The 16,908-nt window shown below is 26.3% G+C and overlaps 2 protein-coding genes across 2 annotated transcripts in view; one reads left to right on the forward strand and one right to left on the reverse strand.

Moving 5' to 3' along the window:
* Nucleotides 1-16,908, reverse strand: part of LOC107436297 (terminal nucleotidyltransferase 5C) — a 154,399-nt gene that overhangs the window by 129,836 nt on the left and 7,655 nt on the right. The gene's annotated exons all lie outside the window — the stretch shown is intronic.
* LOC107436292 (intermembrane lipid transfer protein VPS13A) overlaps nt 6,459-16,908 on the forward strand; it is a 169,547-nt gene continuing 159,097 nt past the window's right edge. The window contains 2 exon segments of the mRNA XM_087159737.1: nt 6,459-6,630; nt 12,685-12,818. Coding sequence (XP_087015863.1) covers nt 12,722-12,818 — 97 coding nt within the window. The 5' untranslated portion in view covers nt 6,459-6,630; nt 12,685-12,721.

Consider the following 16,908-nt stretch of genomic DNA (forward strand, 5'->3'; position numbering starts at 1 on the left):
CAATGCGCAGCAATTGATGATTTCTAGAATTCTTGATAACGGATGTAACTTGCATAACTACAAAACTTAACGCTTAAATTTCAAATCACTTTTGTTTCTTTTCATTCGTCTGACAAGTTTTGAAAACTGGTGTTTATTTTTGAGAGCTTGAAACTTGTCAACTATAATTTCCAATTTATATATTTTTAAAGAGAATAAAGTTTTTAAGCTTTTTTTTAGAGTTTTAAGTAATATCTTACCGCTTCAGTCTCTTGAGATTATTTATTTAATGGTGTAATCTAATTTCATAAATACAATAATATGGTTAAACTTTGCATCACGTTGTAGTTTCAAAAATTTTGGATAACAATCAACACATGCTTCTAAATTTCATACAGTGTACGGGGAGCAAAAAGATGCGAACACCTTTAATAGCTTTTGATGTAATATATTTTCACGTGTTAGGATCAATCTTTATGGTTCGAGGGCTTAACCTAGATATGCAATTTAATTTGCACAGATGATTTGTTAATTTCGTAGTCAGACACATAAACGCTCTCTGAATAAATATAGCATTTTTGTGTAGAAAAAGATTTTGTTTAAATAAGCATACTATTTTTTATTCAGATCTGTGCATATATCTGAAATGACAGTTTTCAATTTTCATATTATAGTGGAAATCTATTAAAATTAATGACTTCAAGATTCAATTAAAAATAAACTAATTAATTTAACTGTTAGAGATTGTTTTTTTTCTAATATGAGGTAGTTAATTTGTGATATTTCTTATGTTTTAAAAACAGCATCAACCCGAAATAAAAGTGTTCTGAAGAAATATATATTTGGTGCTTTGATGTTTGCTAATATTTAACGACTCAGGAACACCGTTAAAAATTCCGGATCAAATTACGGTATAAAGTACTGACATAGAGTGGAGCATCCATAAAACTCACTTTTCGGTAAAACCCACTTTTAAAATAAAACTTCATACAGCAAATTTGACAGTTATATTTAATAATTAAAGTGATTCACTGATTTTACAGTAAATATTGCTGTAAAATTTATGGTATATACGATTTTTACTGGCACTCTGCGTGGAGAAAAAAATTCTGGTAAAATTACCGCACTGTATGGTAATAACATTTCCGGTAGAAAAAAAAACACAATTCTGGTTAATCAAACCAAAATATACAATATTTAAACTATTCATTTACAGTTCATACGGTAATATTTTACCGAAAATTCCGCTCTAAACTATCTGCCATGCTCTAAACCAGTGTTTCCCAAACTTATGACTTTTGTGTACCCTTTCTAAATGTTTCGTAACGCTGTGTACCACTAATAAGAAAAATAATGTATTTTTTACTGTAAAAAAGTTGCGCAAAAATTAAAAATCACAACTAGCTGTTGGTGCCACTAATTATTAACTGTTAACTCTGCAAAAAATTGCCAATAGAAAAACACGTCATCGTAAATTTTCATGGCTAGCTTTATTTTTAAATAAAAATTTTTGAAATTTTCGTTTGTTGCAGGATATTTTGCATAAGAGCGCGTACCCCCACTAAACTGTTTCCGTACCCATTTTGTTGTTAACTTTACCGAAATCGTTACCAAAATGGTTCCAGGAAAAATTATCGAGCTTTATAATGCTCCCATAATGCCAGAAACACGATAAATTTGACCAAATTTCGGAATTTTTGACCAAACTTTTTTTCCGTGAGGGGCGGTACTTTTTACCGTAATTTGAATTAGAATTTCTTACAGAGAACGGAACTTAACTTTTACAGAGAGCGAAGAAACTTAATATTTTCTTATATTCTTATTCCCCTGATATTCTTTTATATTTACAATCAGAATCATTTCTTCGATGCGAAAATAAGAATTAAATATTTGTTTTACTACTTATTTGTTTTGTGAAGCTGGAAAAGTTCATCTAGAGAAGAAAAATTTATCACGGGAGTAATGTTATTTTAGGAGTTTGAACCAAACTCCAAAGACAATTTGGAAAGAAAAGATTTCAGACATAATAGAAAATAGGCACGGGAAAAAGACAGTGTAGCCAATGGAGTAAACTAACAAAAGTAAAAGAAACCCCAAAAGTTAGTTAAGTTACAATCAGTCTGATAGAAACAATTAGAATAAAAAAATCTTGTTATTTTAAAGAAAAATAAAATTTTCCGGCGTCAGCCATTTTATGTAAGAAAATTTTCTTTTGCCATAAATTTCATTTGGAAAAAACCCGAATAATTAATTATAACATTTATTACAAGACATTCGTTTTTACTATAATCTTAAAATAATTAAAATGCAATAACCGTAAAATTTTACAGTGTAGTTGGTATTATTTTAAAATTTCTTTAGTTTTTATTTATTTATTTTTGGTAGAAGATGTTAAGCTTAAAATTTTTATTCAATATTTTACCGTTTTTAAAGCAATTGGGCAAAATTTACTTATTTTTACATATTTTAAAACAGTTTAATATTATGCAGTTGTATTTTTTGCGTATGTTGAACGACTGAGAAAAACGAGTATAAAATGTGTTAAAATTCGTTTCACAACACTTCATATCATAAAGCAAAAAATGCGGGTTTTTTAAATCGTTTCAATTCAATCGTAAGTCAATTATAATATTTTTTTTTTGCTAAAAATTGGCTTCAATTACAACTATTTTACTATTTAATACTTTTACATATAACACTACATTGTTTAAATAGTTTCAATTCAATCTAAGTCAATTATTATTTTTTTTTACTAAAAAATGGTTTTAATTACAACTATTTAACTATTTAATACTTTTACATATAACACTACATTGTTTAAATAGTTTCAATTCAATCTAAGTCAATTATTATTTTTTTTACTAAAAATGGTTTTAATTACAACTATTTAACTATTTTATACTTTTACATATAACAGTACATTGTTTAAATCATTTCAATTCAATCGTAAGTCAATTATCATTATTTTACTAAAAATTGGTTTCAATTACAACTATTTAACTATTTTATACTTTTACATGTAACAGTACTAATGTGCTCAAGTGTTTCTACATTTATTGTATCTAGTTTTAGGCTATTTAACGGATAGATTATAGGGTATTGTATACATAAAATTACAATACTATTCATGTTTCGATATTATTTTTAATAATATTAGACTGGTCCTAGACAATAGTTACACCACACTGGTATAATTACAGAGTTGGCCGTTGATTACAGTAATCGATTACAACTGTAATTGATTACAGATAATAACAGCTATGTAATCAATTACTTGTAATCACGATTACAAGTAATCAATTACTTGTAATTGTGATTACAACTTTCAAAAAATTTTGATTACAGCTGTAATCATGATTACAATTTTGATTACAGTAATCAATTACTTGTAATCACGATTACAAGTAATCAATTACTTTTAATCGTGATTACAAATTTCAAAAAATTTTGATTACAGCTGTAATCATGATTACAATTTTGATTACAGTAATCAATTACTTGTAATCATGATTCCAAGTAATTGCGATTACAAGTAATCACAACAAAAACGATTACGAGTAATTATGATTACAAGTAATCAAAATATATGATTACATGTAATTTGATTACATGTAATTGTGATTACTTGTAATCAAACTATACGATTACAAGTTATTACGATTGTATACTATAGTCAAATTTTTTATGTAAGTATTCATGTGTTTACATATTTTTATGTATATAGAATGTACGCACGCATGAACGTCCAATTTGCGATTCCTATACATACAATGTATGCACAAACGTTGTTTGTACGTACAATATTCATAATTATAGTGTAATATACTTAATGCAATGCGCATATGCTTAGTACATATAACTATGCATTTATGATACATGTACGCATGTATGTTAGTTTGTACAAAAAGGCAATGTTTTGTATCTTTGTATACATAGACAATGTATGTATGAACGCATATGAAAATAATGTTTATGCGTTTGCATGCTTTAATGTACTTAAGTACATATATTGTATAAATTTACGATAATAGCACGTATATACGATGTACGTATGCATATAAAATTGTACGTATTTACGTACAATATGTAAGAATGTTATTTAAAGGTGCAATATATGCACATAGTTGCGTAAATAAAATGCGTACATGTATACATGCATATTTATATGTACATTGATATATGTGCACGCAAAGTATGTACTTATGTACAACTTATGTATGTACTTGTATAACTACATACTTTGTTAATACTTATGCGAATGTAATGCATGGATGTACAAAAAAATAGTTATATGCACAATGTACTCATGCACATACAACGTATACATGTACATAATTACAAATAATGTACAAATACATGCGTACATTTAAATATATGTAATTACAACATACATTAACATTGTGCATACATTAAAAAAATTTATATGAGTAAAGTTATTAAAATTTGTTTTAAAATTTATTCTAAGGCATATGAAACTCGACCTCATATTTTTTGGAAAGCAAACGATAATTTTATTTTGAATTTCTAAATATTAATTCCACACATAAAATTTACCGTTTTTCTTACCATTTAAAAAATTTCTATGAATCATGCATTATGTTATAAAAAAAATAAATCTGTATTGTCAAACATTTCATGAAAATACCTGAAAATAATTTTTTATTCAGAGAATTTCAAAATGATATAAGAATAATTAAAGCTGAAAACTAAATTTAAATATCGTTTGATTTTGTCATTTAACTTGCTTGAGTCATTAAAAGTTGGCTATCATGCATTTTATCTATTGCATTGTACACATATTTAGACATAAATGTAATGTACATATGTATACGTGTAATGCATGTACGCATGTACAATGTATGTACAAACATTCATGTATTGTACGTGCATATATAGTACATACGGATATGCATACATGGAACACACATGTATTGTACATGTGTGGATACATTCATTGGACATATATACAATGTATGTATGTTCGTACAAGCACAAGTACTTGTATGTACATGCGTACATGAACATAGCTTTGCATTTTACATACACAAATATTTGCATAAGATGCATATATTCATTGTGTATAAATGTACATTTCTACATTGTTTGCACATACAAACGTAATTATTATCTATATACATACGTACATATATTTTATACCTACAATTTAAGTGTATGTACATGTGTGTGAAACTAAAATGTCTGAACATATGCACTAGATAAAATCATATGTACATACATTTTAGTTACATTCATTTGTACGTATACAAATACGTACAAAATGCAGTACCTGTTAATATGTGCAAAATGTATTATTATAAAATACATTCTACTATCTACTGTAAAATATAATCATTTATAAGAATACAATAGTCTTGTAATCGTGTATTTAGATTACATGTAATCATAATTACATGTAATCAAATTACATGTAATCATGATTACATGTAATCATATATTTTGATTACTTGTAATCATAATTACTCGTAATCGGTTTTGTTGTGATTACTTGTAATCGCAATTACTTGGAATCATGATTACAAGTAATTGATTACTGTAATCAAAATTGTAATCATGATTACAGCTGTAATCAAAATTTTTTTAAAGTTGTAATCATGATTACAAGTAATTGATTACTGTAATCGACTATGTAATCATGATTACAGCTGTAATCAAACTTTGTAATCACGATTACAAGTAATTGATTACTGTAATCAATATTGTAATCATGATTACAGCTGTAATCAAAATTTTTGAAAATTTTAATCATGATTACAAGTAATTGATTACTGTAATCAAAAAATGTAATCGATTACATTTTTGGCCAACTCTGTATAATTACAGGGTTATTATGGTTCAATATAGAACCAATTTTTCTGAGAGTGTGTTTAATTTAAACTTTTTTATGAAAACAAATATTTTACAGTTTTTTATAAATATATTCCAGTTGTTAGAATTTACATAATATACATTATGATATTACTATCGTTTGAAAGTTGTTGTTTCCTATAAACTGAATAAGTAGCTATAAAGCTTTGTATAAAACTATGAATTTATATAAAAAAGAAGAAAATAAAAGAGTTTATCATAAGCATTAGAGAGTTTATTGAAAAAAATATAAACAAAATAGAGTGTTCATTATAAACAGTCACTTTGTTTCATTTGACAAAAAAAAAAAAAAAAAAAAAAAAAAAAAAAAAAAAAAAAAAGAAACTCGCATATGGCGTGCAGTAGAAAATAAATTTAAAAATGAATTATGAATTATTTCGTTTTTATTTTAAATTCTGCATTATTTGATCTTAAGCAACCAATTAAAGTTATACAAAGATTTTAAAATGTCATGAAACATTAAATATGCTATTATTTGTTTATGAAACAATTTTAACCAGCATGAACTCTTTGTAGACCATCTCTCACCTGCGCATTTTAAACTGCGCGCATCCACAGGTTTCACCACCCCTTCTCCAGGTGTCGCTCTCTTCAGAGGGGCCTGCCGCAGTCATCACGTGACACCGCAGCGCCCCCGCTATTTTTCCTGGCGCCGGACCGCCATCCGAAACACCAGGGCACCCCCACTCACCGGGGCACAATGAGAAAAACCCATTCCGTCATTTTTCACCACACATAATCTGAAGATATCTTCCATATTTTTCGGTAAGTTTATACTCTTAAAAGTTTAAATCAGACTGTTCGTTATCTGTATAATAAGACGAAACATGTGGTGAAAGATTAAAAAAATATTTATCGATTAGAAATAGAGATAAAACAGAAGGTTTTGAGAAAGGTTTGTCTTGTGTATGACCGTTTACATTCTCAGCTAAATATTTTGTGTTTAAAACAAAGTCGTGGTCATTTTATTTGCTAAATAGATAAGTCTCTTAACAAAACAAAGAGATAACAACAAGATTTACTTTTAAATTCTAAATAGTATGGAACACACATTAATTACCTCTCCAAGTTATTGCGCAAGAAAACTGATGATGGAAAATATTTTATTCTTTTTTTGTTCTAGAATCATGCTGGTGGTCATATTTCATTTACCGTTCGATGTTAAAAAATGACATCATATGTATGTAAATATTGACTTTTAAATTTTAAGTTCCAAACAGTCTGAAACACTCATTAATTACTTCTCCAAATTATTGCGCAAAATACTGATGATGGAAAATACTTTATTCTTTCTTTATTCTACAATCATTCTAGTTGTCATATTTTATTTTCCGTTTAAGGTTAAAAAATGGTTACATATATATCAACTTATTTACTTCAAATGTGAAATTCTAAATAGTAAGAAATACTCATTAATGACCTTTCCAAGTTAATTCGCAAGAAAACAGATCATGGAAAATATTCTGTCCCTTTTTTATTCTAGAATCATGCTGGTGTGCATATTTTATTTACCGTTCCATATAAAAAAAATAGCATCACATATATGTAAATATTTACTTTTTAATTTTGAGTTCCAAGTAGTATAAAAAATTCACTAATTCCCTCTATAAATTACTGCACAAAATACTAACGATAGAAAATATTTTATTTTTTCTTTATTCTACAATCATGCTGGTGGTCATATTTTATTATCCGTTCAAGGTTAAAAATCATATGTACAGACATATTTACTTTTTAAATGTTGAATTCTAGATAGTTCACTCATTAATTACCTCTCCAAGTTATTACACATGAAAACTGATGAGAGAAAATATTTTATTCTTTCTTTATCCTTAAAATCATGCTAGTGGTCATAGATTATCTACCGTTTAATGTTAAAATATGGCATAATATTCATGTAAATATTCTCTTTCTATTAGCGGAAAACTATAGACCTATAACATGAGCTGAACATAAGATTTTATATTTTTACACGAAAATACATTACAAAATTAATTAAAAAACTTATAGTATATATTTTCATTTGTACAAAACTGTGTTCAATAGGTAACTTTAAGAAACTAAATTTCGGGGGTAACTTATTTGGAAGAAGTTACATTAGATGAGATTCAAAATACTTTTATATCGATGATAGTAGTATAAACATATATGTATATTTTTTAATCTAATATGACCTTTACTCTTCTTACGGATGTTTCATTCAAGTACAGAGAAAGAATATCTTTTTATAAAAAATGAGTTAAATATAACACTAAATATTTTTCTGAACCAATGAGCTTTTACTTTAAGGTTTGGCTCCTATACTGAAAAAAAACAAGCATGGTCAAAATTACCAGAATATGGTAAAATTTACAGTGTTTCTGGTTCCATGGAAATAACTAAAAGCACGGCAATTTTTGCTAAAGCACTTTGGTAATGACTTTTACAAAATAAACAAAAAAATGTAGTTTTATCATATGCGTTAAAATTTGATAATTGTGTTAAAATTTGTTAATTTTTTTATGAAAACTTAAAACTGGCATAAAAGCCCTTTACTCGGTTAAGTGTTTTTAGTTCTGTATGTTTACTAAATATGTGGCAAATAAGAACTATAATTATGAAGACCAGAGTCTCCGGTAAACCATTGCCATATGAATTCAGTGATATAAAAATTATACTACGAAAATTACGGTATACAGATTTTTGTTCTGTTAAACTTTACGGTAAAAGTGGATTTTACAGTAAAAAGTGCAGGCTCCCTGATAGCCTGTATTTTTTGCCGTATCTTGATCCTAAATTTTTTTATAGTAAAGAAAGTTAAAATAATTGAACCATTTGTACTAACATTTAAATCCGCATTTCAACGTTTTTATTCAATTTAAACATGAAGTAAATAATTCTTATGTTGCATAAACATAAACATAACTTTATATACGGTATTCTAAATCCAATTTATTTAAGCTAGATTTATTCATACATTTTTAATCTATTTTACAAATCTTTTGAATTAAGCATTTATTTGTTTGTAAAATGCACATTTTAAAATTTGATTGAATATTTGAAATTAGCGAAATTAATATTTTAGAATATGGAAGACATATTAATGAATATGATATATTCATATAAATTATTATTGTATAGATATGTAATTTATTTATAGTTAAATAGATAATAGACCATTAACTAAAACTTTCCTTACACTAACTTGTAAATTGCTACTCTTAATAAACAATGTTTTTTTCTAAAAAAAAAGAGGAAAAAAATGTGATTAATTTATTACTACATATTTAAACGCTGAGTTTTGTCTTTAAAAACTTTAAAATTAACTAGAAATGGTTGATTTAAAAGTCATAAAAACATTCTCCCCTAATTTCAATGTTAAGTCATCTGTAAATTTGCGAATTCTTTTACTTTCGAATTTTATTACCAATAAATTAAAAGTCACAATCAACAGTACATATGAATAAAAAATAATTAATTTAAAGTATAAAAAATGGATAATTCAAACATTTCATTTTGTAAATTTTTTTCTACTAATGGCATTTAAAAAAATGTAATAAGAAAATTTCACCAAAATCTAACTCCATTATTAAAAATAAAATTATCTATAACTTTAATTTCATTAGATATTTATACATTAAATAGTAAAACAATGCATACGTTTCTAAGCGTCTAAAATTATTGCTTCTTAAAAAATGAAATTGTGTTAATAAATGTAGCAAATTATTATTTGTGTTAAATTATTATAGTTTCTTTACTGAATTATTATGCTATACTATTAAATTATTAAAGTTATAATTCCCAAACCCAAAAATTTTTACAAAATTTATGAAACATTTTGTTATTATTTTAAAATTATTGCTTTTGATAGTATTTTAAACATCTTGTTACTGCAAGCAAACATTTTGCGATAAAATTTCATAATTGCTTACTCGTGAGAGCATGAAATATTTTTAAAAGCTTTGGATATCATTATCGTACGTTAGTTACTTTAGATAATATTATATTTTTATCAGATTAGATAACAATCTTTTATGAAACGAACTAGTAAAACGGTTTTCACAGTTATTGTGACACTAAAATTTACACTGAAAAGAGAAAAAAAAATTTTTTTTCGTAAATCAGTTTTAAAATTTTATAGTTTATAACTAAATAAAAATATATTTTAAAATATGAATGCTTTGAATTTAACACTATAAAAATCGTATAAAAAATACTCATTAAAAAAAGAGTGAAGTTATTTTCGAAATAAATCATTTACGCGACTTGTGTAGTGATGATGGTTTTTCAATCAAATATAATAAATTGACATGTCCTTATAGGAATAAATAGGTATGTTATAAAACAACTAAATTTTTTAAGCTTAAATTGTATTTACATGAAAAAAGTCATTAATCAATTTAACATTTTAAAGCTACATCTATTTGAATTAAAAACAAATTAAAAATTGAAATTCATACAATCAAAAAATTTTTATTTCTTAGTTTTTTTGCATAAATCCTATAGATCTCCTATTCCTGGCTTTTTCAATTACTTATTTGTCATATTAGTACCTCCAGAACCAAACTAAAATAGATAAAAATTAATTATTTTATATTATAAAAATTAATTATTTTCGTTGTAAATGAGTAAATATGCTACATAAAATAAAGTCCAAATTTATATGCAAAAATTAGACAAAAACTTTAATTTCTGTGAGGTATTTGCATTAGATTGCTGTTAATTGCATACATTTTACGAAAATTGATTTTCGTCTAAAATTTATCTTCTGATAAAAATCGGCTGAAATGTAAATCATAATATTGGTACTATAAATTATAATGCGGAGCAAACATGCTGTAACTTTAATAAGGTGTTAGGAGGAACCATATTTTCGAACAAATTGAACCACAGTATAGTGCAATCAAAAGTACCATGATAGGGTTCCTCTTTGGATCATATTAAAGAACCAGCAAATTTAATGCACCCTAAATTTCTAAATGTGTATGTGAAAAATATCTTATATAAACAATTTTATGTTTTCTTTCTATTTTGAATTTAAAACTTTTACATAAATATCAATAGTAGTAGTTGAAGTTTTAGGAAATAAACTTATCTTTTATTGAAAATGTTTAAAATTTGCAAAAATTATTTTTATAATTTGCGACATAATTTTTTTGTGTATTTATATTTTTAAATTTATGCCTTTTTTTAATTTAAGCATTTATTATTTTGTTATTTAAAAGTTATTTAAGTATTTGTTATTTTGTTATTTAATTGTATATTATTTTTAAGCGCAATTTTTTTTATTTTTAAATAATATTTTAAGTCGGAAAGTTTGTTTTTTCCATGATGAATAAACTTAAGATGAGTAAAAATGGAACAAAAAAAAATCGAATAATAATCAATTAATCAAATAAACAAAATCAGTCAATTTAAATTCGAGCTTATATTTAAAAACTGTGAAACGAGTTTAATATTCGTGATAATAGTAAACTTGAATTTATTGAAACAAAATTATTTTTAATATTCGTACGGTATCTTTTATTACATGTTTAAGAGAAAAAATAAGTATAAAAATGTTTCATTGATATAAAAACAACTATAACTGAAAAAAAAAATATAGTAAATAATTACGTTTTGTTTTATCTATGGAAAAACCCTTCCATATTGACTTTAAGATAAGATAAAACTTATTAACTTTTATAAATGTTGTCGGTTCATATGGTATCTTAAAATTTTTCAACGTCAGGTAAATGAAAATGCTGGATTGAAGTATGTATTGAATTTTTTTGTATTTTTTACATTTACTGATTTTTTGCAAGTTAATTGGTTGGTATCTTGCACCTGATTATCATTCAATGAATTTTTATTTGAAATTGATAAAATGTTAGTTTTGTGATGAATAAAAATATCTATTAGTTTGCAATGTAAATGTTGGTTATTTAAAATTTTAACTCCCGCATTGATTTTAAATTATAGTTTTGAAATGATAATGACTAAGCTTGGACCTACGTTCCACTTGGAGACTAAGCGCACTGATTAATGCCTATAGAATCATGGAAGTACATTTTTAATTGCAAAACAGAGGTGTATTTTAGGGCCTTTGTAAACATTCGAAGGTACAATACCAAAATATTTAGATCTTTACTTTTTAAAATTTTTAAAAAACTCAATTCCAGCAAACTCGACAGATTTTTTACACATTTTGCATTAGGTAAATAAATTTTTTTTTATTAATTATAAAAAAATTTAAGACTAAAAAATTTAAGTAAAATAAAAAAAAATTTATTGAAATTTTTTGCATGCAATAATCTTTAGAAATTAGTAGTTTTTGGTAATAATCTTGGTAATTTTTAGTTACTCAATTATTCTAAAGAATAAGAAACAGATATATTTTAAATAATATATAAATAGAGCACAAGCTTTCAACTAACTCTCTAACAAAACTATTAGAAACACATTTTCCAATTTTATGATTTTTTCGAATTGGCTATTTAGTAAATCAGACAAAATTAGACTGATTTTGCTCCATATCTTTACAATAAACCTTGAATAAGGCTATTTACAATATACCCTCAATATTTTGCCAACTGCCTGAAATATATTAGAATAACTGAGCAATGGATCATAGATTTTCTAATTAACCTTAAGGTACGTAAATAAGGTAAAGCCTAGGTAAAGGCTCACTAAAATAAATCTAAAAAGGTTAGAATAATTAGAATATGATGGATAATTTTCCAATTTACGCAGCACAATGCAAAATGACAACGGCTGTTTACAAGTAACTGAATTATTCAATTACCATATGTACCTCAAAACTGTAGTTTTCATTTTTAAGCAACGTATTTTCTGTTTCAGGGTTTTCAATGACTTAAAAAGAATTCCTTGAACCACCATGTTTGAAGGCGTAGTTGCTTACGCCCTCAACAAGTACTTGGGCCGTTTTGTGGAAGACTTGGACAGCGAACAACTAAACGTGGGCATATTCAGTGGTCAGTACTTACTTTCTTTTAACTGATAACATTATGTATGACTACTTGTTTCTGCAAATTATTTTAATCAAACGTAATGCTTAGTATAATGCATATATTTCTAAAACGCGTGGCATACACTTGGCAGGGATTGTGTAGGCCATTGACTGGTACATCTTAAACTGATGTTTTTAAAGTAAAAGTCCATTACCTGGCATTTCCTATGTGGTGTAACTACCACTGTAAATATTAAATACCAATTCACTAGTACATAAAACATGCTAACTTGATTCTATCTTTCTGACCTTTTGGCAAATGAAGGTTGACATTGTCGATAAATAAATCCCTCAATGGTAACTTGCGGACGTGATATGATCTCTCCAACATTGATGGATAGTCCATATTAAACAGTTGATTTGCTTTAAATATAGCTCTCAAAAAATCCGGTGAAGTAAAAGAAGTCTCCCGGATAATGAACAAAAAAAATGAAGAAAAAATAATAGTGAACGAAATGATATAAATAAAACAAAAATGAAGAAAAAATATTATGAGGGGAAAAAAATATAAATAAATAAAATAAAAAATAGCATAAATCAACTAGTGGTATTTGTTCATCGAATTCTGTCACAGATAAAATTCTGGAGGAGGAGTAATGTGGTGTAACTACCACTATAAATATTAAATACCAAGAATATATTAAGTGTTGGGAGAACTGTAATAAGATCATCGGCTTTTGAGCGTTGGTCGTGAGAGCTGTATTAGGATCACGGTTGTTGGTAAAAATTGCTCTGGTGTTGAAATTGGCAATCTCGTGTGTAATCGAGAGTGAGTGGCAACAACGTGATAAACAACTGTTCAATAGTAAGTCAACTGTTCACTGCGAATCATCATTGTTCTAGACGTGTTCCAATCAAAGTGGGCGTTTCATTCGAGGTAGGCGTGTTGGTCAAGGCAGGCGTATTCAGATCACCTCCGCGAGTCAACCATGTGGGGCTAGACAAGCGACAATGACAACCGTTGAGCCGTGGTGGCTCAGGGGATGGAGCTCCCGCCTATCAATGAGGTGAACCTGGTTCGAATCCCAGCGATGGTTAAAATTCGAATTCTACACCCGGCTTGAGCCGACCACAGTGATGACGAAAAAAATATTATCTGTGGTAGACGGATCATGGGTTAGTGTTCCATTGCCGTCAGGCTAACCATGAGAATGTTTTCGTAATTCTCCTATCCATGTAGCGCAAATGCGGATAGTTCCATCAAAAAGTCTTATACGAAGGTAAAATTTCTGCCAATATTTAATCCAATAGTTCCCTTGCCTTCTGGATTGGGTTCAAAATTGCAAAACTCTGGAGTTGAATATTAGTAGCCGTAAACTCAAAACTTGGGTCGGCTGTTCAACGACGATTATAAAATAAAATGTCAACCTAATTTATCAAAAGGTACTTCCTCATTGAATCAAGTTAATATGCTTTATATACTAGTGAATGGGAATTTAAAAGCTGTAGTGGTAGTTACGTTATACTCTTAAACTAAATCGGCGTCAATGCGAAAATATATATAAAAAAATGTTCCTCGATGTATCGAAAACGTGATATTGAATGAAGTTCTCTGAGATTTCCAGAAACATTTTTGTCGAATCAAAATTAACTTCTGAAATCTTTTATTGAGTAGGTTAATTCAACTTATTAAAAACTCAATTTAATACCCTTTATTTGTAAGCCTCTAATATAAAAGAAAACTGTAATTTAATATAATTTATCATGATGCCGTAAATTTCTTTTTTAACATTGTTCAGTTTCCTTGATATTTACTTTTGATTCATTAAAAATTTAAATTAAGGAAAAAGGAAAAGGAAAATTTTTAAAAAAAATTTAACCTAAAAACTTCTCAATAATATCATCATAAATATTGCTTGAAAATTGTATTTTTCTTACAAACCTATCAAGTTAGTTAACTAAATCAGGTTAACTACATCATCATATTGCAAAAGTGAAATAATATTGAAAAAATGTCAAAGATGATTGATTGTTGGTTGATACAACATGAATACTTTTAAACTCGATCATTTATAACTTAATCAGAACACTAACATATTAATTAACAGAAGGTGTAATTGGAAATATCGACGTAAGTAGAATAATTAGTAAATAAACATGTTTTTTTCCAGATAAAGTGATAAAATTCATTTTTCTTTTTTGCCAAAGCGTAATATATTCCCTAAAGATTATTTCCGGGATCATTGCTTGTTTTCATTTGTAAGGAATAATAGAATAAATGTTGCAACTGAAGAGCTTTATGGTTAAACATGTTAAGTTACTTTTTTAATGAAATTGCGAAAGTTAGTTTTTTAAAAGTATAAAAACGCCAGATAAACTCTTAACAAAGCATCTCTACTTTTGAAAACTGTATTATTCTAAGATTTGGTCGATTAAATCAATATTTTATATTTGGAGTAGATTACCTATGGCATGTTTCAGGATTTCGGAAATTAAAAAGGTTAAAGGTTCTTTCGGAAATTAAGACGTTAAAGATTACTTAACATATTATTCCATTAACTTCAAAAAAGTTGAAATTTCGCTCATATTTTTCTGCAGTTATGTGAAATAATCTATGTGATTTAACAAGTTATTCTCCAAAATTAAATTCCTTTTACATGTTACACGCTAATTAGTTTGTGTTAAATGCTGCTTAACGTGTAAAAGAGTGGGTCAACTTTTACATTTCAGCATATAAACAATACTAAACAACTTTTCTTTACAAAGTTAAGAGAAATAATTTTACATCTACTGAATTATTTTAAACCATAATTTTATTGAAATTATTAAGAAAAATAACACTTATGACCCACAGAACTATTATGCTCATAGTACTTATCTTTAAAGCAATAATCCTTATTATAAAGATTTTTTTGTTTGTTTTTATCTTAATTTCGTTTTTGTTTTTAGTTAATTGAAAAGAGGAAACCATAATTTAATTTTAATTATTTTGAAAAATAACACTTATGATGCATAGAATTATCATGCAAATAATTCTTATCTTTAACGCAGTAATACTTATTATTAAGATCATTCTTTGTTTTCACTATTAGTTTTGTGTTTTTTTAGTTAGTAGAAAAAAAAATTACAAATGGGTCTTAATTTGTTCAGCTATTTAATTCTCTTAAATTTTGTAATTAGGAATTCTAGGGAAACGAAAAAAAATCAAAACTTATTAGTAATTTAAGTATCATTTAATTATCGGCATTACTATATTCTTGCATTAAGTAAATTTTATCAATCTTAGAATTTTGACGGGAAACATTGATATTGTGATGAATATTGTGAAACATAGATATTGTAATTTTAATTTTTTCTAGATCCCAACATATTTATTATTTTCAACAGTATGTATTTAACTATTTCGTTCTTAGCAAAAGAAATACAACTTATTTTTCTGTAAACATTTCTTATATACTTCCTCTATAAATATTTTGATATTCTTCAATACTTCTTCTACAAAAAACCATGAATTATATATTATATTCAAAAAGAAAAAAGGAATTTTTTTCCACAGTATTATATAGAAAAGCATTTTTAACAAAGCTAATTCTCAGTAGATTTCCATAATTACATTATATTATTTAATTTATGCATGATATTATTCGTATCGCCGGAATTAGCAAACCATTTAGTAAAATTTTATTTCTTATTAATAATTCAAATGTTAATAAAAAGTAAATTTTGCTAAAAAGTTACCAACATGAGGTTTATTGATTGTGTTTTATCTTTTTGATTGCTTTTTATCTTATTGATCTCTTTTTATCTTACGTTTATATCAAATACAGGAAAAATATTTTATTCATAGAACATTTTGCGTCATTAGTAAATTAAAAAATGGGCAAAATGTTAAAAAAATAAATGCTCTTTTCAAAGATGCAATCATTTAATAATTGTTACAAAATACGTGCTTTTAATTTTATGTCCGTAAAAATATATTTTTTGGCAAGAAATATTCTTCTAACAGAAAAGTTATCAAAATAAAAGCTGAAAAATTAGCACTCTTTTTGCTTGATTTATCATATAATTTTTTCAATTATTTATTATCATAATTACTAAATCCCTTTTAACTAAAT

This window comes from Parasteatoda tepidariorum, chromosome 3, assembly GCF_982258835.1.
Source record: "Parasteatoda tepidariorum strain Cologne lab strain chromosome 3, Ptep-v5.0, whole genome shotgun sequence".
In the NCBI taxonomy this organism is placed as follows: Eukaryota; Metazoa; Arthropoda; class Arachnida; order Araneae; family Theridiidae; genus Parasteatoda; species Parasteatoda tepidariorum.